This window comes from Schistocerca cancellata, chromosome 1 (assembly GCF_023864275.1).
Source record: "Schistocerca cancellata isolate TAMUIC-IGC-003103 chromosome 1, iqSchCanc2.1, whole genome shotgun sequence".
In the NCBI taxonomy this organism is placed as follows: Eukaryota; Metazoa; Arthropoda; class Insecta; order Orthoptera; family Acrididae; genus Schistocerca; species Schistocerca cancellata.
Window position 1 is genome coordinate 827,888,005 of NC_064626.1, and position 27,140 is coordinate 827,915,144.

The 27,140-nt window shown below is 43.2% G+C and overlaps 1 protein-coding gene across 1 annotated transcript in view; it reads right to left on the bottom strand.

The window, feature by feature from the left end:
- LOC126162412 (transcriptional regulator ERG homolog) overlaps nucleotides 1-27,140 on the bottom strand; it is a 310,063-nt gene that overhangs the window by 175,474 nt on the left and 107,449 nt on the right. The window contains exon 3 of the mRNA XM_049918914.1: nucleotides 18,971-19,042. Coding sequence (XP_049774871.1) covers nucleotides 18,971-19,042 — 72 coding nt within the window. The remainder of the gene's footprint in view (nucleotides 1-18,970; nucleotides 19,043-27,140) is intronic.

Genomic DNA, 27,140 nt, shown 5'->3' on the forward strand with positions numbered 1-27,140 from the left:
TACATAAATGACCTGGTGGATGACATCGGAAGTTCACTGAGGCTTTTTGCAGATGATGCTGTGGTGTATCGAGAGGTTGTAACAATGGAAAATTGTACTGAAATGCAGGAGGATCTGCAGCGAATTGACGCATGGTGCAGGGAATGGCAATTGAATCTCAATGTAGACAAGTGTAATGTGCTGCGAATACACAGAAAGATAGATCCTTTATCATTTAGCTACAAAATAGCAGGTCAGCAACTGGAAGCAGTTAGTACCATAAATTATCTGGGAGTACGCATTAGGAGTGATTTAAAATGGAATGATCATATAATGTTGATCGTCGATAAAGCAGATGCCAGACTGAGATTCATTGGAAGAATCCTAAGGAAATGCAATCCGAAAACAAAGGAAGTAAGTTACAGTACGCTTGTTCGCCCACTGCTTGAATACTGCTCAGCAGTGTGGGATCCTTACCAGATAGGGTTGATAGAATATATAGAGAAGATCCAACGAAGGGCAGCGCGCTTCGTTACAGGATCATTTAGTAATCGCGAAAGCGTTACGGAGATGATAGATAAACTCCAGTGGAAGACTCTGCAGGAGAGACGCTCAGTAGCTCGGTACGGGCTTTTGTTAAAGTTTCGAGAACATACCTTTACCGAAGAGTCAAGCAGTATATTGCTCCCTCCTACGTATATCTCGCGAAGAGACCATGAGGATAAAATAAGAGAGATTAGAGCCCACGCAGAGGCATACCGACAATCCTTCGATCCACGAACAATACGAGACTGGAATAGAAGGGAGAACCGATAGAGGTACACAAGGTACCCTCCGCCACACACCGTCAGGTGGCTTGCGGAGTATGGATGTAGATGTAGATGTAGATGTTTATCGCGGACCGCCACAAATTCCTCTCCTGTGCCAAAATTATCATCTTCGAGTAGTACTTGTACTGTACTTCCTCAATTATTCCTATATGCACTCCGATCTCTGTCTTCCTCTGATGTTTTTAACCTCTACAGCTCCCTCTAGTAACTAGCAAGCTATTTCCTGATATCTTAACAGATGTCCTATCATCCGGTCCCCTCTTCTTGTCAGCGTTTTCCATATATTCTTTACCTAATTTTCAGCATTCTTCTGTAACACCACATCTCAAAAAATCGATTCTGATCTGTTCCAGTTTTCACACAGTGCATGTTTCACAACCATATAATTCTTTGTTCCAAAGGTACATTCTTAGAAGTTGCTACATCAAATTAAAGTCTGTATTTGATACTACTAGATTTTTCTTTCCCAGGAATGTCCTTTTTGCCAGTGCTAGTTTGCTCCGTCCAACGTGGGTTATTTTGCTCCCTAGGTAGCAGAATTCCGTAACTTCACCTACTTCGTGATGACCAATCGTGATGTTAACTTTCTCACTGTTCTCATTTCTGCTACGTCTCATACTTGCGTCCTTCTGCGATCTACTATCAATCTACGTTCTGTACACATCAGCCTGTTCATTCCATTCAACAGATCCTGTAATTCTTCTTCACTATCACTGAGAATATCAATGTCATCAACGAATCTTATCGCTGATTTCCTTTCACTTTGAATTTTAATCCTACTCCTGAATCTTTCCTTCATTTCCGTCATTGCTTCTTCGTTGTTTAGATCGAGCAGTAGGGGTGAAAGACCACATTCCTGTCTTTCACCCTATTGAACCGAGCACTTCGTTCTTGGTCTTCCAGTCTTATTGATCCCTCTCGGTCATTGTACATATTGTACCCAGTTTTCTATACAACTTACTCCAATTTTTCTCAGGATTTCGTACATCTTGCACCACTTTACATTGTTTCTAGGTCGACGAATCCTATGACCGTGTCGTGATCCTTCTGTAGCCTTGCTTTCATTATCATGAGCGTGACAACCGCCTCTTTCTAGAAGCCAAATTGATCGTCATCTAAGTGACCTTCAGTTGTCTTTTCCATTCTTCTGTATATTAATCTTGTCAGCAACTTAGATTTATGGGCCGTTAAGCTCATTGTGCGAAAATTCTTGCAATTCCGAATTGTGTGGATGACATTTTTCCAAAAGTCTGAGGATGTATCGCCAGTTTCATACATTATTCAGACCAATGTGAATAATCGCTCTGTTGCGTTTTCCTCCATTTTTTTAGAAATTCCGATGAATTGTTTTCTACCCTTGCCGCTTTATTTGACCAAAGTCGTCCACACTTCTGCAAAATTCTGGATTCCCCATCTCTTTCCTGTCGACTTCTGCTTCTTATTCTATCAAGTCATCGGACGTGTCCTCCTCCTTGTCTGGATAAGAATCCAAAATGCACCTCCATCAACCGGAGGAGGCTCAACCCTTGCGTGTCGGCTCGCACTTACCATGTAACTTACATGATTTCCCGAATATTCTTTGCTCTGACCGTTACCTATTCAGTCAATTTTTCCTCAGACAGCGATGTTATAAATCTGCAACTACATAAATATCCTGCAGTCCACTGCACAGTGCATGGTGGAGGGTACATCTTCTTTCCTATCACATCCGCGTTTTGAGCGAGGGAAGAAACATTCTCTATATGCCTATGTACTCGCCCTAATTTCTCTTATCTTATTCTCATGATCCCTGCTCGAGATATGCGTCGGCTGCAACATAATGCTCTTACAATCAACTTCACCTACAGGAGTTCACGAGAAATATGTCATCTTTCCTCCAAGGATTACCATTTAAGTCCCCGGAGCAATTTTGTTACACTTTGGTATGAGCTGTAACGACTTGCTACCGTCCTAACAGCAAGTCTGTGAATTCGTTAGGTGTCTTTTTTCATGCATAGTTGATACGAACTCCATACACTGGAAAAACACTCTAGTATCGCTTGCATTAGTGTCTTGTGTATAACGTTCTTTACAGTTGAACCGCACTTTCCCAGAACTCTTCCAACGAATATAAATATAGGACAGACAGAAGATTACCATCGGTCGTAATATCATGTGTATTTCATTACAGATCTCTGCTAGATTTCAGCTAGTAGCGAATTTATGATAAGTGCGTTATATGTACTCATGTAGACTCAGCATAATTATAACGCCACATATTACAATGTACACTCCTGGAAATTGAAATAAGAACACCGTGAATTCATTGTCCCAGGAAGGGGAAACTTTATTGACACATTCCTGGGGTCAGATACATCACATGATCACACTGACAGAACCACAGGCACATAGACACAGGCAACAGAGCATGCACAATGTCGGCACTAGTACAGTGTATATCCACCTTTCGCAGCAATGCAGGCTGCTATTCTCCCATGGAGACGATCGTAGAGATGCTGGATGTAGTCCTGTGGAACGGCTTGCCATGCCATTTCCACCTGGCGCCTCAGTTGGACCAGCGTTCGTGCGGGACGTGCAGACCGCGTGAGACGACGCTTCATCCAGTCCCAAACATGCTCAATGGGGGACAGATCCGGAGATCTTGCTGGCCAGGGTAGTTGACACACCTTCTAGAGCACGTTGGGTGGCACGGGATACATGCGGACGTGCATTCTCCTGTTGGAACAGCAAGTTCCCTTGCCGGTCTAGGAATGGTAGAACGATGGGTTCGATGAAGGTTTGGATGTACCGCGCACTATTCAGTGTCCCCTCGACGATCACCAGTGGTGTACGGCCAGTGTAGGAGATCGCTCCCCACACCATGATGCCGGGTGTTCGCCCTGTGTGCCTCATCGCTGAAGACGACACGTCTCCATTCGTCCCTCCATTCACGCCTGTCGCGACACCACTGGAGGCGGGCTGCACGATGTTGGGGCGTGAGCGGAAGACGGCCTAACGGTGTGCGGGACCGTGGCCCAGCTTCATGGAGACGGTTGCGAATGGTCCTCGCCGATACCCCAGGAGCAACAGTGTCCCTAATTTGCTGGGAAGTGGCGGTGCGGTCCCCTACGGCACTGCGTAGGATCCTACGGTCTTGGCGTGCATCCGTGCGTCGCTGCGGTCCGGTCCCAGGTCGACGGGCACGTGCACCTTCCGCCGACCACTGGCGACAACATCGATGTACTGTGGAGACCTCACGCCCCACGTGTTGAGCAATTCGGCGGTACGTCCACCCGGCCTCCCGCATGCCCACTATACGCCCTCGCTCAAAGTCCGTTAACTGCACATATGGTTCACGTCCACGCTGTCGCGGCATGCTACCAGTGTTAAAGACTGCGATGGAGCTCCGTATGCCACGGCAAACTGGCTGACACTGACGGCGGCGGTGCACAAATGCTGCGCAGCTAGCGCCATTCGACGGCCAACACCGCGGTTCCTGGTGTGTCCGCTGTGGCGTGCGTGTGATCATTGCTTGTACAGCCCTCTCGCAGTGTCCGGAGCAAGAATGGTGGGTCTGACACACCGGTGTCAATGTGTTCTTTTTTCCATTTCCAGGAGTGTAACTTCGGCGTGTACGAGAATCAGTTAGTTTGAATGTGCTGAGTCTACTTGACTGCCTGCAATGCACTCATGCTAGCCGCGCTGTTAGCGAAGGTCTAGATCTGTAATAAAATGCAGATGATGATTACGGCCGATGCTGACTTTCTGTCCTGGAGGTCGTGGGGCACAATTATTCTCATAGAATCAAACCTAATGAAAAATCTAAGTCTTACATTCATCTTCTCTTATACTGAATTAATTGATCGTCCCATTTCATATCGCATCTAAGTATTTAATTAACTCGTGTTGGGAGCATATAGACTACATAGGATTCTATATATTTACAACTTGGGCAGAAATGTTTATCAGCCAGGAAACAGTGACATAGCACAAGTACGGATCACCTGGGTTTGAGCGTCCTAACTAATATCAACAATTTTTCGGATTACTTTGTTTCGGGCTGATATCTTATTTTTGGTATTAAGGAAGTTCCTCCGGTAAAAGAGTGATTTATACAGAATAACTTGAGGTATTACCAATAAATATTATGCGATGTGGCGTGCTCAAGATGTTCACCTCCAATCTTGTGAACGGATGCTATGCAGCTCTTTCTCTTTCTTACATGCATTGTCATATGTTTATCCACATTTAAGGATAGCTGCCATTCATAACACCAACTCGAAATGTTGTCCGAATTTTTTGCTGTTCCTCACGGTCGTCCAACGACGATACTTTCCTGTACGCATCTCCATCGTTAGCAAACCATTTTATAGTACTGCTGATATTGTTCGATCTGTTACGATAAATAAATGATAATTAGACTGTGAAGTCTCGTCGACGATGACGTTGCTAGAGACGTAGCAGAAACTCAGAATAAGGAAGAATTTGCAGTGAATTTCAGGACTAGGACAAATTTATAAAATATGCCACTTCAGCTGAAGATGACTATCAGAAATATTGCGTGCATAGCTGTCCAATTGAAAGATAGGTAAATCATATTCTAATTACGCAGCAGCAAACTACGTTGTTTACGATCACGTTCTCGAGAGTACTGCTCGGAGACTCCCACAACGATGAACCGAAAATAACGAACAAATTATGCTTCTGTAGTAGGGTAACCGACCACAGAGACAAAAAACTAAATACGAAGGTCGAATTCTCTGCCGCTGCACCTTTAAACAGAGTGACGTAGCAAATTATTTGATCGTGGACTCGTATTAAATGTTAACGAACTTCAAACCCCCACGGGTCATCTTGATTTAAGTTTTAAGCGATTTGCCCAAATCACGTCTATGTCTACTACATCTACATAGATACTCCGCGAGCCACCGTACGGCGCTTGGCGGAGGGCACCCTGTACCACTACTTGTCATTTCCCTTCCTGTTCCTCTCGCAAATAAACTGAGAGAAAAACGATTGTGTGTACGCCTCCACATGAGCCCTAATTTCTCGTATCTTATCTTCGTGATCCTTAGGCGAGGTGTATGTTGGCGGCAGTAGAATCGTGTAGCAGTCAGCTTCAAATGCAGGTTCTCTAAATTTTCTCAATAGTGTTTCTTGAAAAGAACGTCGCCTTCCCTCCAGGGATTCCCATCTGAGTTCCCGAAGCATCGCCATAGCACTTGCGTGTTGTTAGAACCTAACGGTAACAAATCTAGCAGCCCGCCTCTGAATTGCTTCTGTGTCTTCCTTCAATCCGACCTGGTGCGGATCCCAAACGCTCGAGCAGTACTGAAGAATAGTTCGCACCAGCGTCCCATATGCGGTCTCTTTTACAAGTGAACCACTCTTTTCTAAAATTCTCCCAATAAACCGAAGTCGACCATTATCCTTCCCTAACACAGCTTTCACATGCTCGTTCCAACTCATATAACTTTGCAACGTTAAGCCCAGATATTTAAACGACTTGACTGTGTCAGGCAGAGCACTAGCAACACTGTATCCGAACATTACAGGTTTCTTCTTCCCACTCATCCATCACTAAGTAACATTTCTGTACATTTTGGGCTACAACTGGAAATTTTGTCTATGTCGTCTTGTATCTTCCTACAGTCACTCAACTTCGACACCTTACCGTACACCACTGAATCTGCCAAATCATTTATGTATATAGAGAACAAGAGTGGTCCTGTCACACTTCCCGGGGTCACTCCTGGAGATACCCTTGTCTCTAACGAACACTGGCCGTCGAGGACAACATACTGGGTTCTATTATTTAAGAGATCTTCGAGCCACTCACATATCTGTGAACATACTCCACATGCTCGCACCTTCGTTAACAGCCTACAATGCAACACCGTATCAAATGCTTTCCGGAGATATAGTAATATGGAATCTGCCTGTTGCCCTTCATCCATAGTTCACAGTACATCACGTGAGAACAGAGCAAATTGAGTTTTGCACTAGCGATGCTTTCTAAAACCACGCTAATTGGTGGACATAAGCTTCTCAGTCTCAAGATTATTATATTCGACCTTCATATGATGTCCGGGACAGTCTCCTAGCCTAATGTGTCTAAGTTGATGCTATGTCTAATGATATCCATGTCATTAGAATTCCATCAGTCCTTCATTCCAGTTTTGTGAAACAGTTGTCTATCTACCCTATTCGTAATATCTAAGAAAGTTCTTGAGTCAGGTTCTGATTTCGATTCATCACTACTCATAAGGAAAAAGAAAAAAATGTTTGGTATAATTGTGGCTGCTATTTTCACTTTCTGTTACAAAGAACTTATTTTTAAGCACATTGACTACGAATCAAGGCTTCGTTAAATGTCGCATGTATGTTTTTACTGAGTTACGACTCTGACTGCGACAGGCAGACGACAGTTACCGAAATATATGAAAGCTGGAACATAGCAAGGGGCTGTCGCCAGTATGGATCTGTACCTGAGGTGTTCTTTAATAGTGTTGAAGTATCTTTGAGTCGCTAGTAAACCTTTTCTTCCTACTGTTTTAGTTGTTTTCTTTTAGCAGAAGGAAGAAATGTAATTTGCGCGCGGCATGGTTTTTAAGGAAAGCTTTTACCACAAACTTTGTAGCTAGGCTCTCCTAGTCGCTTTTCATAACGTCAATAATAACAAATTTATGTAAAGTGGTGAAATCTGAACTTCTGATAATGTACCACGAGCAGAGGGATTGCGGCGAACGAATGCGAGATTTTAGAAGTGCTTTAAACTGTGAGAAATATCAACACTGAACAGAAACACTGGTTTATTAGCCCGTGTGAGCAACTGAGCGAAAGAGAAGAAAAATAGACGAACGTTGAGATAACTGTTAAATGAGACAATACATAAAGGAAGATAGGATAATCTTTCGCAAAAACTGATTGTTTCACAAAGTGTCTCTTTGTTATAAGGAACTCTTAGATGCTCGTAAATTCTTCCAAAGAGACAGGTAGAACTTTTTTTAACCCAAATGAAACAAGTTTACTTCTAGAGAGAATACCTTACCCTTCTTCTTCGATTTGCTTTAATGATCAGTTGAGTTTCCCAAAATTTTTTGTTAAAAAGTTGAAGACAGCATACCGAAACACTTCCTTCAGCATAATATATGTGCAGTTTCTCAACAACATATAGTATGTGTATTTAGTAACTCTCCCTTAGGGAAATCCGTTATGACCAGAGACGTCACGAAGGAACATTTGGGGTGAGCATTGTGATGGGCCGATCTCTTCAGTCCCGAGGTCAAGAATACCGAACTGCAGAGGCAAATCGAATTACAGTGAAGATGAGACTATGGGGGAGCAAGTATAGGCTTTTCCACTTCGATCGACGGGGAGTTTTCTCGCTCCGTAAGTCTTACTGTGCAAGCTTATACGCACGAGCCAGCAGCACACAGCGGCTTATGAGGTGTGGCGTCATACCAACGTGTACACCGTTGTAGCACTGTGCATTTATGTTTAATGTCAGTCTGTCAAGGATGTTTAGGATGTTTTCTCAGCATCTTTTGATGAAATGCGCATTAATATTTTAGAAGTTATTAGTGCTTATCAACTTTTAAGGCCTCTCGGTATGACGCAGACATATTTTAAATTTGATCAGGGAATGTATTTTTATATACAAACACCTTCCTGAGACTACATTATGATATATCAAACGAATGAAAAGTTATTTTAATTTCTATTTATTTTTCGCTGGCATGAGCCCGAGCTGGTCAACAGTTTGTACTTCTTATTGTCAGTCTACAATTATTAATTTTTGGTACAGTAGCTGCGTCAGCGATGGCCTCTACTTTTTACAAAATTAAACACTTACTGCTGTACCGGACCCTGTAATCGCAATGTTTTCATTCATCTACGAATGCGGAGAAGAAAAAGAAATCTGTGGTACCTCTTTTACGGTCTTTTGAGTGTCAGTATCAAGGTCGCATCAAACAGACAAGGAAAAAGGAAGGAACCGGATGTGCTATGCTGTGACAATCAAGAAATACTTAACTTAGCATTGTGGTATTGATGCAGGAGTTATGTCTGTCAGGAACGCTTGTCCAGAGGTTTATCGCTATTTGTTTTGTATGATGTTTTGGCACTGTCTAGCTACCTAACCAATAATTAGGAAGAGCTGTTCAAACGATCGACGGAAGGCGGCAAGTATCTACATCTACATCTACATCGACTTTTATACTCCGCAAGCCACCCAACGAGATCGCGGGAAGAACGACTGCCGGAAAGTCTCTGTGCGTGCTCGAATCTCTCTAATTTTACATTCGTGATCTCCTCGGGAAGTATAAGTAGGGGGAAGCAATATATTCGATACCTCATCCAGAAACGCACCCTCTCGAAGCCTGGACAGCAAGCTACACCGCGATGCAGAGCGCCTCTCTTGCAGAGTCTGCCACTTGAGTTTGCTAAACATCTCCGTAACGCTATAACGATTACCAAATAACCCTGTGACGAAACGTGCCGCTCTTCTTTGGATCTTCTCTATCTCCTCTGTCAACGCGACCTGGTACGGATCCCACACTGATGAGCAATACTCAAGTATAGATCGAACGAGTGTTTTGTAAGCCACCTCCTTTGTTGATGGACTTGTGCGTGCTCGTAGTTTAATTGCAGCGACCTACAAAATTCCATTCGCCTTAGATCTATTAAAACCTCGAAGGATACAATTCAAGCTGTATTCATTTACAATCTATAACACATTAATACCCGTGATTTTGTTGCGGACTCAAAATAAATGCTGGGGACTAGAAGTTGAAAGACTTTTTGCTCCGAGAAATAACCTGCACCGGAGCTGTAAGATTTCACTTAAGTTCTTACCAGAGCCCTGACACTCCCCCCTCTGACGGTATAGCAGGACCCAGAGCGCACGCTGAGTCACTGTACGGAAGCCGGAGGTACCAGAAATCCGCTCTTTCGGACAAACTTTCTTTATGCTGCGAAAATTGCAACGTAATCGTGCTGTTAAGTAATTTTCTATAATGACCGCCCGCCGGAGCTAAATAGACGCCCCTCCTCCAATTAGGAGCAATACAGCGAGCGCCCCGCCGCGCGCGCTGTGGCACTGGGGAGACCATCTGCAGTCTCCCTGCCACCGGGCACTGGCACAGCGCCACCCCACGGTCGTGCGACAGCAAGTTGCTCCCTCACGTATCGATTCAGTACACAGTCATAGTTCAATATAAAATCAATAGTCGAACTTACAAACTATCCCAAAATTTCATTCCGAATAAGACAAAACTTTTCCCTCATTATGAAATACACTGAAGAGCATATTGCGCATACCCCAATGGGCTGACGAAGCAAAGTTGGTATTGTTACCTGACACTCTAGACCTACACTACTGGCCATTAAAATTGCTACACCACGAAGTTGACGCGCTACAGACGTGAAATTTAACCGACAGGAAGAAGATGCTGTGATATGCAAATGATTAGTTTTCCAGAGCATTCATACAAGTTTAGCGCCGGTGGCTACACCTCCAACGTGCTAACATGAGAAAAGTTTCCAACCGATTTCTCATACACAAACAGCAGTCGACCGGCGTTGCCTGGTGAAGCGTTGTTGCGATGCCTCGTGTAAAGAGGAGAAATGCGTACCATCACGTTTCCGACTTTCATAAAGGTCGGATTGTAACCTATCGCGATTGTGGTTTATCGTATCGCTATATTGCTGCTCGCGTTGGTCGAGATCCAATGACTGTTAGCATAATATTGAATCGGTGGGTTCATGAGGGTAACACGGAACGCGTACTTCTCATGCGTTATTGAGAAAATGGCAAGATAATTTCGGTCGTCCAATATATACCTGCGCGTGGCCATTTTTACCATGAAAGTGCGGCAGCTGAGTGGTTAGCGTTCAAGCACCGTTATCGCTGGATCGAGTCCCGATCCTCAGTTTTTTATTTTTTTATTTTCAACACAGTCATTTTCTTTACTATTTATATTACAATTGATATAATGGGAAAAATACGTGTAATCGGATGAACTTTTATTAAATTTACAATGTTATTTGGCAGACGACAAATTTTTAGTGTCACAAATAATATAATATTCATAACTTTATGTTTTCCATGTTTTGACGAAATATACCATCCTGCAACTTGTAATGTCGAAAGCGACAATTAAATGCACATCTATCGAAAGCCGTGTGTGCCAGTCAAAACTTGCAGGTAACTGGTAGTTTCGGGCTCCTTCCAGGCATAAGGGATTTCTCAAATCAGGGACAAGCATACATTTTCAGTATCACTTTATGCGTTTGGTCGTTTACTAGTCGATAGTTATGAATATTACATTATTTGTGATAATACAGCCAAATAACACTGTAAATTTAACAAAGGTTTATCCGATTACCCGTATTTTTCCCATTATATCAATTGTAATATAAATAGTAAAGAAAATGACTGTGTTGAAAATAAAAAAAGAAACTGACGAACGGGACTCAATCCATCAATCCAGCGATTACGGGGCTTGAACGCTAACCACTTTTTTTATCTAATTTTGTTCTATGTTGTTCGTTGAATTTGTTTTGGGCGGACGTCCGAAGACACCCATTTATTTTCTTCGTTGATCAATTCAGTCAGTTTTTTTTTTTTTTTTTTTTTTTTTTTTTTTTTTTTTGTGACAGAGGGCAGCTAACGCTCTGACCGAACACGCTGAGCTACCGTGCCGGCACCACTCGGCTGCCGCCGCTTCATGGTAAAAATGGCCACGCACAGGTATATATTTGACGACCGAAATTATCTTGCCATTTTCTCAATAACGCATGAGAAGTACGCGCTACTGCTTACACATTTTGTGGTCCTCATGGAGTACTACGAGTGTACGAAGTTTGCAGTAAATCCGCGTTCCAAACGTCGTGACCTCCCCTTTTAAGTCCCTGCTTGGCATACTCTGAATAATTATGGCGATTGCCGCAACAACTAAGTTATGGTGAGGGCTCGCTAGTACAATTAAGGTGGACACCCTATCTATTGATTTGGAGCACAAGCTCGCACTTCGCACCATTACTCAATAAATTTAAGAAACACGACAGATGCACATAATAGAGACTTTAATCATCAATAATATATTCTCCTTCACTATTTACGACACTTTATCGACGCTGAGGTAACTTTTCGGTTCGTCGACTGTAGAAATCACGTGGTCTTGAGGTGAAGAACTCATTGAGCCGTGTTCAGAGCTAATTGTCATCCGAAAGGAACTTCCTTAAAGATAGTTCGGTAGAGAGCGGAAAAGAAGAAAATCTGATGACGCAAGTTCAATTGATAAGGTGGGTGCGGAATGAGTTTCCAATCCAACGCCTGAATAGAGTTTTTTGTCTGTCTATCAGAATGTGGGCGGAGTTACCGTGACGTAGCACACTTCACGTAGTGTTCCTGGTCGTTGATGTTGGAATGCATCTGGAATACGTCTCAGTTGTTGACAAAAAAGTCAGCAGTGATGGTTACACCTCGGGGGAGCAGTCTGTAGTACACCACACCGTCGCTGTTCCACCAGCTGCAAATCATTATCTTCTGCAAATACACGCAAGTGTTTGTACGTGGGGTTGCTGCTTCGTTGGGGCACAAGCATGCCTTTCTTTCCCTTACGTTACCGTAAAGATACTATCTGTCGTCACCAGTAACGATACATGATAGGAATGGTTGGTGTTCTTCAAGAACCAATTGATGACAAGCAAGAAAAAATGTACGTACAACCACCAGCTGATTTTTGTGATTTTGGCTTAGAGCATGTTGTACAAATACACCCAATTTCACCCAGTTTTTGAGCCCTCCCCATTGCTTGCAAATGTCGCACGCTGGTGGGAAGATAACAGTTCGTCACATTTTCCTGTTCTCGATTACAATGCCATGGATCATTGTGGATCAATGCATTTAAACGATCTTTGCCAAACCACGAAGTTCTTCCTGGACGCGCAGAGTCTCTAAGGTCAAAACGATCCTCCTTAAAACGAGAAACCCATTTTCCTGCCGTGCTCTCTATCCCTCAACATTGTCCCTATACACGGCGCAGATGTTTCTGGCTGACTCCGGTGCTGGTGCCCTTCTACTGAACTCAGACAGAATAGCATGTCGTGAATATTCCGATTTATCCACTTGTCACTCCATTTTCTAGCGTTCACGGCTTCTCTCCCTGTCGCAAAATGAAAAATGACAATATGCAAACTCAAGGGAATAAAAAAAATACTATCTATACATAAACTCATAGCAACCGGAATACCAACATGCAAAACAAAGAGGCTACGTACTTACGCACCAATCTACTACTAAATGAAAATCAGTGATCTAACAATATTAATTTATTTATAAAAGGGCAAGAAAACAAGATCGCTACAAGCAACAAACACGCTTGAAAGAAAAAAAAATACATTGAATTTTATAACGCAAGAAATGACACAACGTTAACAACAAATAAACACACGACCTATATTTTTGTGAAATCTGTGGAGGGGAGAACATAGTGGTTATGGTTAACAAAACGAATTCAAATATCCCTCATGACTCAACGACACGTAATGACCCTACTTTTACTGTTAAAATGAGTGATTACTCGACTCAAACAGTTCAAGTGGAAAAGTCCAAAAGATAATTAACTACAAGCCTAAGCTCTGTGATCCACACAAATACGTATTACTTTTAATATAATCCCGACACTGCTTAACCTGAAATCTAAATGTTCTGCTGCTCGCTGCTGACTCAATACTTCGCATTGCACTCCGTTTAACTGTAGGTGGGTCGATGGCTGGGACTGCAGACGATGGAATGCGGTTTCATGACGAGCCTTCGATTCATTTGTGAGTAACGTATGTAGATGAATTGCTACTCAAGAATGCCTCCGCAAGCCATCGTCTGTGATGGTCGAAGTCCAGTGTCGGATGGAAGACTTTTATCTCAGATCATGGTAAGCTACTGTGCACTGAAAACTTCCCGACTATGGAGATGAGCGACCGCACCCTACAAACAGGACTGTGCTCTATGAGTTGTCACTGCGGAATCCACTTAAGTCACTCTTCGTGGCTCGCCAGCCGAGTTCATAGCATTTCATCCGTTCCTCCGCCACAACCAGTCACGAGGCAGACACAAGACTCCGCTCCGAGTCAAAAGAACTGGCAATAATATTTAACTCGCACCAGCAAAGTCACCACAGAGGATTCAATCGAATGCTCTCCCACCTGAGGCAGTTCCGCGTTTAAACTCACCCCTCTAAATTCTCACGCAGGCGTCAAGTTCCTACCCCTCAAGAATGCTAGTCAAAATCCAAACATGTAACTTTAAGCTCCCTATGCTTTCACAGGACTGGAAATAATGTTATCTATCCTGAAACATTCTGCCACCACATTCTTAAGCGTCAAGATTTTGACCAAGCCAAGTTTCCTGGCCTCCCTTCGACTGGCTGAACACCGATTCACTTCCAGTTTCTAAAGAAAAAAAGTCCCCTTTCGAGTCTGCAGACTATAAGCAAAGCAACACTCCCCTCGCCACAGTGCCCCAGCAAGTGGCCTGGCGAAACGCAGCCAGCTTCCCTGCCACACGCGTTCAGCACTGCAGGTCCACAATCAGGCAGCTTGTCCTGAATTCCTCTCATCCCATTAATGCAGCACAACAGAACATTTGTCAGACGCTAGCCTGTTGCCTACAGTACCACATGCACTGGTGCCGTATTAAGTGCAAGACAGAAGTCAACAGAGGAACCTCCACAATATGAACTTAGTAATTTCTCTAAGCATGTCCGACGTTACCTGAATGACACCACTCGAGGACGTTGGAATGGAAGAGGAGGAACAGTAGCGTCCCAGGTCTCCAGACCTCACACCTTGTGGCATTTATCTCTGGGGTTACGTAAAAGACCGCGTCTTTTTTCCCCCTATGCCTGACGCTCTTGAAACTCTACGACATCGCATTGTTGAAGATGCAAATTGGGTAAATGTGTGGCAGGAAACGAGCCACCGTTTTGATATTTGTCGTCTAACATGGTGATCACATTTACTGCATAAAAATTTGAACTTTTCTCCTTCCAGGAACATCGGAATTGTCTTCCTTTCTTCTGTAGTTTGGAAGCAATGAATGTTCGAAATCTGTTCCTTCTTTTCGAGTAGCGTGTACATTGTTTTGGGGATACATAAGAAGTACCTTCTGAAACTTTTTGGCTCAGAGAATTTTTAATTGATGGATTGCAATGTGTTACAGTAGACAGCAAAACTTCAACACAAACAAAAGCTACACTGTGCCGAAGAAAATACAATACGACTGCTAATGTCCTCAATATACCTGAATGATTTACCAGATTAATCCATCAGCCATCTCAGGGTCTTCTATGACGATGCTCTTATCTGCAGAAAAATCAGCGTAAGGCAATTTGGAGCTACTTAAAGATTATTTCCGTATCATAAGCCGAATGCTAAACGTATTTTAATATGGATAATTAAAAGAAAATGTACGTAAGCAAGAGAAATAACTCGATTTTATCGATTACAATATTAGTGGTAACGTTATAAAGTCTAAAAATGGTTCAACTGGCTCTGAGCACTATGGGACTTAACATCTATGGTCATCAGTCCCCTAGAACTTAGAACTACTTAAACCTAACGAACACCCAGCCATCACGAGGCAGAGAAAATCCCTGACCCCGCAGGGAATCGAACCCGGGAACCCGGGCGTGGGAAGCGAGAACGCTACCGCACGACCACGAGATGCGGGCATATAAAGTCTACCACAGTGTATAAATACCTAGGACTAATAGTACCAGTTGACATGAACATGTGAAATCATTGGTAGCGCGGGTTAATGGATGTCATAGATTTGTTAGGTGGATGGTAACGTCCGTCTGTTAAGAAGAAAGATCACATACAAGATACTAGTGTTCCAATATTTGCGATCCTTGTTATTTTAAGCTGAGAGAATATGCCGAAGTAGGTCAGAGAAATAACATCGGAGACATACTGTTAGGATTTAACACATCGACCAAGTTCGTACAAAAATATAACAGCGATGCTCAGGCAACTTAAACGGATATATTTGGAGAAACTGTGATGTTTTTTTCACATAATGCTCCCGGATAAATTAAGAGAATCATTCGCAAAGTTGTCTAACATGGCGATCATGAAAATAAGCTAAGGGAAATTACGATATTTACAGAAAAGTGTAGTCTTTTTATTTCGTGCGTGCCGTTCTATTCTCCTAAACAAACTATCAAGCGAAACAGGCCGTCCTGCATATGTCTGCTTACTGGAAAATGTGTGCACCAAGTAGTCTGTGGTAGAAAGTTGTGATACCTAAGACCTCTATCACTAGGTCGTGTGTCGTGCAAAATGCATTCCAGTGGTATCGGGCCATAGGACAACCAGAGGCATTTTGCACTCATCAATGAATTCGTGCAAGCACTAGTATTTCCACGGTAGTCCAGTTTGTTTTGAATGATGAAAAGAGTTGTGCCAATACTTACTCGGGCAGTTTTCAGCAACTTCTCCAAATGTGAGTCGTCGGCCTTCTTGGATAAGTTAATCAATACGAGGTTGCTGGGCGGAGGTCGATACCCTTACTAGACGCCCAGTGCTGTGCTCGTCGGCTATTCTTTTGTGGCCACTCGCACGGTTCATGCAAGTACCGCTGAATTATTTGTTGATATGAGAGAACATTTCTGACGATTGTACACTTTCCGAAAGTAAAAGTCAGATCACAGAACGCTGTTCTTCAAGTGTAGTTTCTTCAGCCGACACGCCATCCTAAGTAAGACTTAAGGCGTTACATTTGCGTAAATATTAATTTAACTAGTAAGTAAAACTCTTCCCAAGGTTGGCAACTAACGCTTAAAAAGTTTCAGTTCTACGAATTAGGCATTGTATTTACCACATATGCTTCTTTTTTAACTCATTGTATAACCCTCGTATATAAGCGGAGCGGAGACGAACGAGGAATCGTTCTAGAGGCGATGCGGCCAGCGAATGGATTTGTACTCTACCATAAGCGACTTCAACATCTTATATTGTCCCGACGCCTAGGAAGGAGCACCTCGGAAACGCCGAATCTTGCCAGCTGTACGCGCGCTGTTGTCTGAACATTTATTACAGAAAGTGGTTAAGGACGGTAAAACCACGAATAGGCAGCAAAGAGCTGGAAGTCAACGTATCATCTCACTACGTGAAAGATGAAGGTTTGTCACCTCTGTAAAGCAGGGTAGGTGATGATTTTGGCACGTCTGACGACGAAGTAAATGCTGGCGTAGGCAACACACCGTTCAACGCACGTTGTTGAATATGCAGAGGACTTCCACAATCACGTGCACTATGTGATCAAAAGTATCCGGACACCCCCAAAAGCATACGTTTTTCATATTAGGTACATTGTGCTGCCACCTACAGCCAGGTATTCCATATGAGCGACGTCAACATCCATTAGACATCGTGAGAGAGCAGAATACGGCGCCCCGTGGAACTCACGGACTTTGAGTCAGGTGACTGCGTGTAGCTTGTGTCATACGCCTGTATGCGAGATTTACACACTCCTAAACATCCCAAGAATAGTGAAATGGAAACGGGAAGGTACACGTACAGCATAAAACCGTACAGGCCGACCTCGTCTGTTGACTGACAGAGACCGCCGACAGATGAAGTGGGTCGTAATGTGTAATAGGGAGACAACTATCCAGACAATGACACAGGAATTCCAAACTGCATCAGGATCCACTGCAAGTACTGTGACAGTTAGGCAGGAGGTGAGAAAACTTTGATTTCATGGTCGAGGGGGTGCTCATAAGCCACACATCACGCCGGTAAAAGCCAAACGATGCCTCGCATGGTGTAAGGAGCGTAAACTTTGGACGATTGAACAGTGGAAAAACGTTGTGTCGAGTGACGAATCACGCTACACAATTTGGTGATCCGATGACAGGGTGTGGGCATGGCGAATGCTCGGTGAACGTCATCTGCCAGCGTGTGTAGTGACAAATTCGGAGGTGGTGGTGTTACGGTGTGGTGGTGTTTTTCATGGAGGAGGTTTTCTCCCCTTGTTGTTTCGCGTGGCCTACATTGATGTTTTAAGCACCTTATTGCTTCCCACTGTTGAAGAGCAATTCGAGGATGGCGACTGCATCTTTCAACAAGATCGAGCACATGTTCATAATGCACGGCCTGTGGCGGAGTGGTTACACTACAATAACATCCTTTAATGGACTGGCTTGCACAGAGTCCTGACCTGAATCTTATCCAACACCTTTGGGTCGTTTTGGAAAGCTGACTTCGTGTTAGGCCTCACCACCGACATTGATACCTGTCCTCAGTGCAGCACTCCGTGAATAATGGGCTGCTATTCACAAAGAAACCTTCAAGCACATGACTGAACGTATGCCTGCGGGAGTGAATTCCAGCATTCCACAACTTGTAAGTCATCTTCAGCCAGGTGTCCGAATACTTTTGATCATTTAGTGTATGTTGACACAAATACATCGTCGCTTCCGATTATAGAAGACACGTTATCATCGATAATGGACCGTGTTTCAATGTAAATGAGTCGCCTGAATTACATTTGTTGTTACACCATATCTATGCTTGTGTCCGGATATGCATATATCCCGGCGAACGGCAACTCGAAAACGCATTGGTCTTAGGACATAGGCTGATAGGGGTAGTATTTTGTGATGGGGAAGATTCACTTGGGCGGTCTTGGGACCAGTATTAGTAACCGAAGGTAAATGATAGCTGCTGACCCTGTGTACATTATTACGGGCCACCTGAATCTCTCCTTGATGACTTCGCCGACGGCGATGGCAACTGCAAGGAGGGAAACTGTCGCTACGACAAGGCTAGTGGTTTGGAAGTACGCGATAAGGAACTCTCGTTGATGGCTTAACCAACAAATTCGCCTGATTTGAGTCCGATGGACGTATCTGGCACGCTGCCAGTGGCCAGCACCGCTTCCCCAAAACAACGGCCTACAATTACGAGTATTGCGCCACATCTGGAGCCTGCGAAAGCCTGTCAAGAACATGAGAAATCTGTGCCACGTAGAATCGTTGCTGTTTTGCGTTCCGAAGGTGGACCAAAGCGCTGTTTAGCATTTGGTCATTATATTTTGGCTCATCAGTGTGTTTGACTAAATAGTGTTGTGCACAAGCGTTTAATTACTAATTTGCTTATCAGACATAACTTACCGGGCTGCCTGAGATGTGAGTGCGGGTCCAGGGACGACTTGGACATGCTGCTCAGCGAGTTGCTGCCGTAACCTGCAACAATGCACATCACACTGCATTAACACTGCCGCTGAGAAAAACAGATCATTTTCTACATCATCATGCTCGCACGAAAATAATTACAGTCCTAGATTTTTTAGAACTTAACTGAATTACGGTTGAATTCTGGTTGTATACGGGATATGGAGGACAGTTCATTAATACACGTGCACTATGAGCCTTTAATTCTTACTCTCTTGACATTTTAGAAAAAACTAGGTAATATTTAAATATATATGGGATGTGGATATGCCAATGTACACTTTCGCAGCATATTTTCTTGTCCCTCCTAACGTTTTCTCATTTTCAAGAAATTTATTTTGTGTGATGATTCGGCAGCAGTTTTAATTTTAGTTTCCCAGCTGCCACCGCTGAAATTTAACCCACAGGAGGGCCAACTGTCTGTAAAACCTGTAAACTTAATTGCTAACTTGATGTGTACCCGATTTCCTGACACAGATTAATGTCGCATATTGCTATGTAATGTTGTTTCATTCCTGTGACTGTTTTGTGGTTAATTTTATCTGGAGTGTACTGGGTACATTTACTAGGAACAAAGCTTTGCAACTTTCGCGCTGGTAAGGTGGACTTCCAGTGTCTCTTTGTGTCCTCTTTGTAGGCAGAAGGCAGTCGGTGGACCTCATTAGGAGGGCAGCGGTCCCCCAGGAGACAGGCAGTTTTCGCGAAAATAAGACATTAGTCTACGTGCCTTTGGGAGCGAAGCTGGCACCTGGCCTAGCTGAGGACAGCTGATGCTGTGCCACCACTACCGTCCCCAGAGAGTAATTGATTGTGTCAGTTTTGCCTTTTCTGTACGAACATCAAAGAGTGAGACACGGTGATACCACACTGCCAGTGGGAGAATGACGACTGATTTCGCTCCATAGTTTCGATTACCCTGTCGAACTGAGTCGCCTTACCGCCGTGCTTGGTGTAAGGAGGCTGACCAATGGAGTAGACACTGCCACATCCCAGTACTAACATCGTGTTTTTTAATGTGCGTTTTTCATGCCACGATTGGAAAGTTTCAGCTGCATTCCCCTGTTTTTTTCAGGAATTAAGGGAGATTCTTGTTCTTCACAGTGGCAATAGTAGTTGGTCGTCCCCTCCACATAACATTTTTTTTTTAAATTATACAAATTAGGGCAGTAAACTAAGATTCTGGGCTATTCTGGTACTATTTAATGATAATCTATACGATGGAAACTGAAAGAAAAATTTCATGGGTAGCGTCTGAACCAGTTCCGCCAACATAGTAGACATGAACTTGAGCCGCTGCGCTTCACTCGCTTGGTCGAACTCTGAGTAACCTTACGAGTCTAGGACTTACGCACAAAACTTCAACATCGATTCTCTGGGAAACTGGGGGCCTTCGCATGGAAAGCTGCTAGGAAGCACAGGTCCCCATACAACACACCAAAAACTCATCAAAATTCGTGATCAACAGGTCTGATGCTCCCGTTGGTAGACTAGAACAAATCATTATTCCGCACTATGTCAAGTCATTTTCAAGTAAAATTTAAACGAACACAAAATCCTCAAGATTAGCGATCTTTTACAGAAGCTCGAAATTTAGCGCGGGCTTCATTGCAAGATTCTTACAATAGTTTCCACAGTGAAACTTTGTCTCGAAACGTGCCAGAAAATCCGAAGAGATTCTAGTAAAGTATGCTGTCAGCAAAACACAATCAGTGCTTTCTCTGCACAATAGCAATGGAAATACTACCGATGGCAGTGCTGCTAAAGCAATGTTTCTAAACACAGCCTTCCGGAATTCCTTCACCAAAGAAGACGAGGTAAATATTCCATATCTCGAATCGAGAACAGCTGCCAACACTAACCTAGAAGCAGATATCCTCGGGATAGTGAAGCAACTTAAGTAACTTAATAAGAGCAAGTCTTCCGGTCCAGACTATATACTAATTAGGTTCCTTTCAGAGTATGCTGATGCAACAGCTCAGTACTTAAAAATCATATACAACAGCTCGCTCGACGACAGATCATTACCCACAGACCGAAAAGTTGCACAGGTCACACCAACATTCAAGAAAGGCAATAAGAATAATCCACTAAATTACAGGTCCATATCATCAATGTTCATACGTAGCAGGACCTTGGAACATACATTATGTTCGAACATTATGAATTACCTCGAAGATAACGATCTATTGACACACAGTCAACACGGACTTAGAAAACATCGTTCTTGTAAAATACAACTGGCTCTTTACTCACACGAAATATCGAGTGCTATCGTCAAGCAGTTTCCAATTGATTCCGTATTTCTACATTTCCAGAAAGCTTTTGAGACTACCTCACAAGTGGCTTGTAATCAAATTGCATGTTCATGGAATATCGTCTCAGTTATGCGAATGTATTCTTGATTTCCTATCAGAGAGATCACAGTTCGTAGTTATTGACGGAAAGGTATCGAATAAAGTAGAAGTGATTTCTGGCGTTCCCGAAATAGTGTTAGAGGTCTTTAGCTGTTCCACATCTATATAAACTGTTTAGGAGACAATCTGGGCAACCGTCTTAGGTTGTTCGCAGATGGTGCTTTCGCTTATCGTGTAGTAAAGTTATCAGAAGATCGAAACAAATTGCAAAACGAGTTAGAAAAGATATATGTACGGTGCGAAAACTGGAAAATTGACCCTAAATAATGAAAAGTGTGAGGTCATCCACATGAGTGCTAAAAGGAATATGTTTAATTTCGATTACACTATAAAACAACCAAATATAAAGGCCACCACTTTAACTAAATACCTAGGAATTATAATTATAAACAACTTAAATTGAAAAGAACACATTGACAATGTTATGACGTAGGCGAGACAAAGACTGTAACTTTATTGGCAGGACACTTAGAAGACGCAACAGATCTACTTGAGACACTGCATACACTATACTTGTCCGTCCTCTTATTTAGTGTTGCTGCACCGTGTGGGATCATTACTAGATAGGGTTAATGGAGTAAATCGAGAAAATACAAAAAAGAGCAGCACGTTTTCTACTACTGAGAAATAGGAAACAGAGTGTCACAGATGAGATACAGGATTTGGAGTGGACAACAGTAGAAAAAAAGGCGCTTTTCGTTGCGGCGGGATCTTCTCACGAAATATGAATCACCATCTTTCTCCTCAAATGCGAAATATTTTGTTGACGTCGATGTACATAGGGAGAAACGATCATCGTAATAAAAGAAGGGTAATCCGAGCTCGCACGGAGAGATACAGGTGTTCGTTATTTAACGCGCGCTGTTCGACAGTGAAATAATGAAGAAATAGTGTGAAGGTGGTTCGATGAACCCTCAGCCAGGCACTTATGTGTGATCTGCAGAGTATTCATGTAGATGTAGATGTAGATGCAAACGTAATTGATAAATACGTGGACATTAGAGGCTTTCTGCTTTCTCGAAAGACTTTTTCACTGGGTCAGCTAATCTATAAAAGACTAATTCTTACTTAGACGGATGATCATGTTAGTCAACAAATTAGTCACTTCCTTGTCATGCAATGGTCAGATTCCAAATTACAGCAAATGTAACTGTACGAAGATAAAGAACTATGGAATTAACAGCCCCAAATTTAGGTAGAGGAAAAGCTATAGTTCTATCAAGTGGCTGGTTTGTAGAATATTTGAGGCAAATTTTGAACAACAAAGCATCAATATCTACTCTATAAGGAACCTGGGTAGACTCCTACAGAAGATATTTGGAGTAAAAGCAAATAATGCTGATAACAGAATCTGAATCATTATTATACTGAACGTTGTAGCTTCAGGTTAATAAAAAGATGTAAGTAATGGTGCTCTGAATGCTGAAACGTTGAGGACGAAATAATGTTACAGCTTCCAACGCTACTTATTATCTGGCTTCTCAGATCTGGTGCAAATATCTCCATATCCAGAACTGTAATTGTACAAGGCCACAACTAATCGGTACTGGAAAGACTCCAACAGTAAACGATTAGCTTTAAGGGATCATCTGAATATGCTCTAGACCTAGACATTTATGAATTTTTCTTCTCACAATCAGCAGTACCTGGAGCAGATTCCATTCCCGAGATAAACAGGATAGGGCAAATTACAAAGCGTGTAAGAAAAACCATGCAACTTTGTCAAAGTTACGTACGAGTTTCGTCGGAGCTTTAGTGTAAGTGGACAAATCAGTTCAGATGCAATGTATAACAAAACGATACCGTAAGTTTTCGAGGGGTTGTAAAGAAGATCTTGAGGATAAGAACCAGTGTACGTAAATGTCATAAAATGGCGCTACAAAGCGCTGACACTGCGGGATCCAATGCCTGCCACTAGGCCGCCAGTTCAGCAGCAAATCACACAAAGTACTCTATGTGATCACAAGTATCCGGACACCTGGCTGAAAATGACTTATAAGTTCGTGGCGCCATCCATCGGTAATGCTGGAATTCAGTATGGTGTTGGCCTACCCTCAGCCTTGATGACAGCGTCCACTCTCGCAGGCTTACGTTCAATCAGGTGCTGGAAGGTTTCTTGGCGAATAGCAGCCCATTCTTCACGGAGTGCTGCACTGAGGAGAGGTATCGATGTCGGTGGTAAGGCCTGACACGAAGTCGGCGTTCCAAAACATCCCAAAGGTGTTCTATAGGATTCAGGACAGGATTCTTTGCAGGCCAGTTCATTACAGGGATGTTATTGTCATGTAACCACTCCGCCACAGGCCGTGCCTTATAAGCAGGTGCTCGATCGTGTTGAAAGATACAGTCGCCATCACCGAATTGCTCTTCAACAGTGGGAAGCAAGAAGGTGCTTAATGTTGTGGGTTTGGCAAGACAGCCAATCCACTATGACAGGAAGCCGAAAGGCACGCGTTTAAGCTCACGCAGGCTGGCGTGAGGTCTGGAACAGGACAAGGTATTTAGACTTCAGAAAAAAGGAGGTAACTGGTAGAATACTTAACTTTAATCCATTATTGATGAACATCGCTCTTGACGGTACATGTTTTACAGCATCAATAGTAACTGGTAATGGCGCCTTGCTAGGTCGTAGCAAATGACGTAGCTGAAGGCTATGCTAACTATCGTCTCGGCAAATGAGAGCGTATTTTGTCAGTGAACCATCGCTATCAAAGTCGGCTGTACAACTGGGGCGAGTGCTAGGAAGTCTCTCTAGACCTGCCGTGTGGCGGCGCTCGGTCTGCAATCACTGATAGTGACGACACGCGGGTCCGACGTATACTAACGGACCGCGGCCGATTTAAAGGCTACCATCTAGCAAGTGTGGCGTCTGGCGGTGACACCACACTTAAAACATCAATGAAGGCCATGCAAAACAACAAGGGGTGAAAATCCCCTCCGTGAAAAACACGACCACACCATAACATCACCCCTTCCGAATTTGTCACTACACACGCTGCCAGATGACGTACACCGGGCATTAGCCATAACCACACCCCGGATTGCCACATTGTGTACTGTGATTCGTCACTCCACACAACGTTTTTCCACTGTTCAATCGTCCAATGTTTACGCTCGTTACACCAAGCGAGGCGTCGTTTGGCATTTACCGGCGTTATGTGTGGCTTATAAGCAGCCGCTCGACCATGAAATCCAAGTTTTCTGACCTCCTGCCTGTCATAGTAGGTCAGAGTTTGAGAGTTTTAATAACTTCGCTCGAAGAAGTAGTTAGAGTCGATGAAATATCTTCGAAGTTACTGAAATCTGCGAGAAATAAAAGAACCAGATGATTATTTTAATTGGAGTCAGAAAAAATGAAACGGACTATCTACTACGAGATTTTAAGAAAATCATGCCTTCACATTACCAAAGAAGGAAGAGAAGCGAAAGGAAGACTTAGCACAGAGCTAAATCTAACATTGCTGAACAAAATTCAGTATACTTTCGCAGTATTTTGTGATCCACATAAATAATTCAACAGTGTGTTGTAAAATGAGAATACTGTGTGTAAATTACAGACAGACGAAAAGTCTACATCATATACAAAACCTAGACGAGAGTAATTAAAGTGGAATACAAAGAAAGAAAAGTTCTTGTCAAGAAAGACATAACACCGAGATGAAGCATATCACACCTATTCTTTAGTTTGTGCGTCGTAGAAGCAACGATGGAATGAAAAGTACGGAAGAGGAGTAAAAGTGAAAGGGGAACAGAGCCAATACTGAGGACCGCCGAAGACACTGCCAGTCAGGTGAACGGACTGCAAACATTATACTAAAATTGGCTTAACGGTAAACAAAACGAAGACAAAACTCGTGATAAGTAGTAGAAAGGAGAATATTGATTTGCTCAAAATACAAATTGAGATCGACGAAGTAACGGAATGAAACAATTCCCCCAGCTAGCAAGCAAGTTCACTCCGGTTGGCCGAAGCCTTGAAATACGAAAGATATTTTGGAATAGGCAAAGAAGGGTTTCTGAGCGTTTCAGATACTGATACGTAAATAAAGTTCCTGAGAGCGTACATCTGGAACACAACACTGTATATAAGTAAAACTAGGACCATCGGACATTTAGACAAGAACGAACTGGAGTAATTCGAAACGTGGCAAATCGAAGCATGTTAAAAGTTAGGTGGGTAGGGAAAGTACGAATTGAAGAAATAAAAGAAAGGAAAGAAGTCTATGAACGAGTATTATTAACAGAAGGAAGGACAGGTTCATGGGGCATCCGCTATGACATCCAGGAATGGCACTTCACTGATAGCATCAAAAGATGGGAATATTTATTTGAATAAAAAATAAACTTTTAATATATACATTTGTAAATCAGCGTAAAAAGTATAACATAGTTGCTCGTAGTGCCATACTGATTCCTAACCCCACGCACATAGTCCTAAAAATTCGTGATTCTGAATTTTAATATCTATGAAAATATTTGTGAGGTTTTTAACGATAAACATGGGCTGCAGGTAATAGATAATAGGTAGGAGCTGAACTATTGAAGCTTCAGTTACGTGTCGTAAGCACCCAAAGTTTTCATTATAATTCTTTAAGGTATTTTCATACTTATTAAATATTCATTCTCTCTCTGTTCATCTCTCTGTCCATATCTTCATATCCTCTCTCTCTCTGTCCACCTCCTCCTCTACCCTGTCTTTGTCCATCTTCTCCTCTCCGTTGTCCATTTCCTCCTCTCTCTGTCTGTTCATCTCCTCCTGCTCCCTCTTCTCCTCCTCCCTTAGACGAGCTCGACTGTATGTATCCCCTCTAGAATGCATTCTGGTACTACCGTGCTACCGATACAAGATGTTCGTCTTCCAGGGCAACCTAGATATTAGGCATTACGGAACTCTTTCAACGCCGCCCTTACCCTTTCCTAAGACACCGGCAAGCAAGGTGACTTAATCTAGCACTGTCATCCAGTTCTGACATATATTTAAAATTTGAAGTCTCTTGCTCGTCGTGAAGATAGTTCAAAATCAAGTGTAAATTTTGCCCTGAACAGATGGACAGATAAGAAAGTAACCTAATGAAAATTTGCCAAAAATAATGGTGTAGGTAGGCAAAGATTAGAATACTGATACCAAGTTATAGAAGATGTTGAGTACAGTGGTGGCGGTATGAAAACAGTCGAAAGAATAAATAGTAAAAATGAAAAAAAAAGAAACGATGTATTATCGAAGTTAATAATGTGTACATTATATCTTTAATGTAAGTTCCTGTTTAAAATTCTTCGTTGTTGGTCTTGTAATAAAAGTGTTAAAAAAAGTAATCTTTCCAGAAGCGTGCAATCTCGATGCGGCGTTGTTTGGCCGCTGGCGAGAGGTGCTAGTTTGAAGGCGGCCAGGCCCGGCGGTGTCGATGGAGACGGTCCGGGCGGACGGCAGTGCGCATGCGCGGCTGGGCGCTGCGCGGCGCGGCGTGGGCCCCGCCCCCGACGCTGCGGCCACACCGGAAACAGGCGAGCGCCGGCGGCCGGACGCGAACACCACCCAGCAGGAAGGAAGGAAGGAAGGAAGGAAGGCGACGCCGGCCGGCCGGCCTCTCGCCGCGCCGCCACCGCATGCTCTCCACCTCGCCGAGGCTCACGTACACGCCGCCCCCGCCTCCAGTGTTACCAACACCAGCGCCCAGCCAAAAAGCCCACCCAGCGCC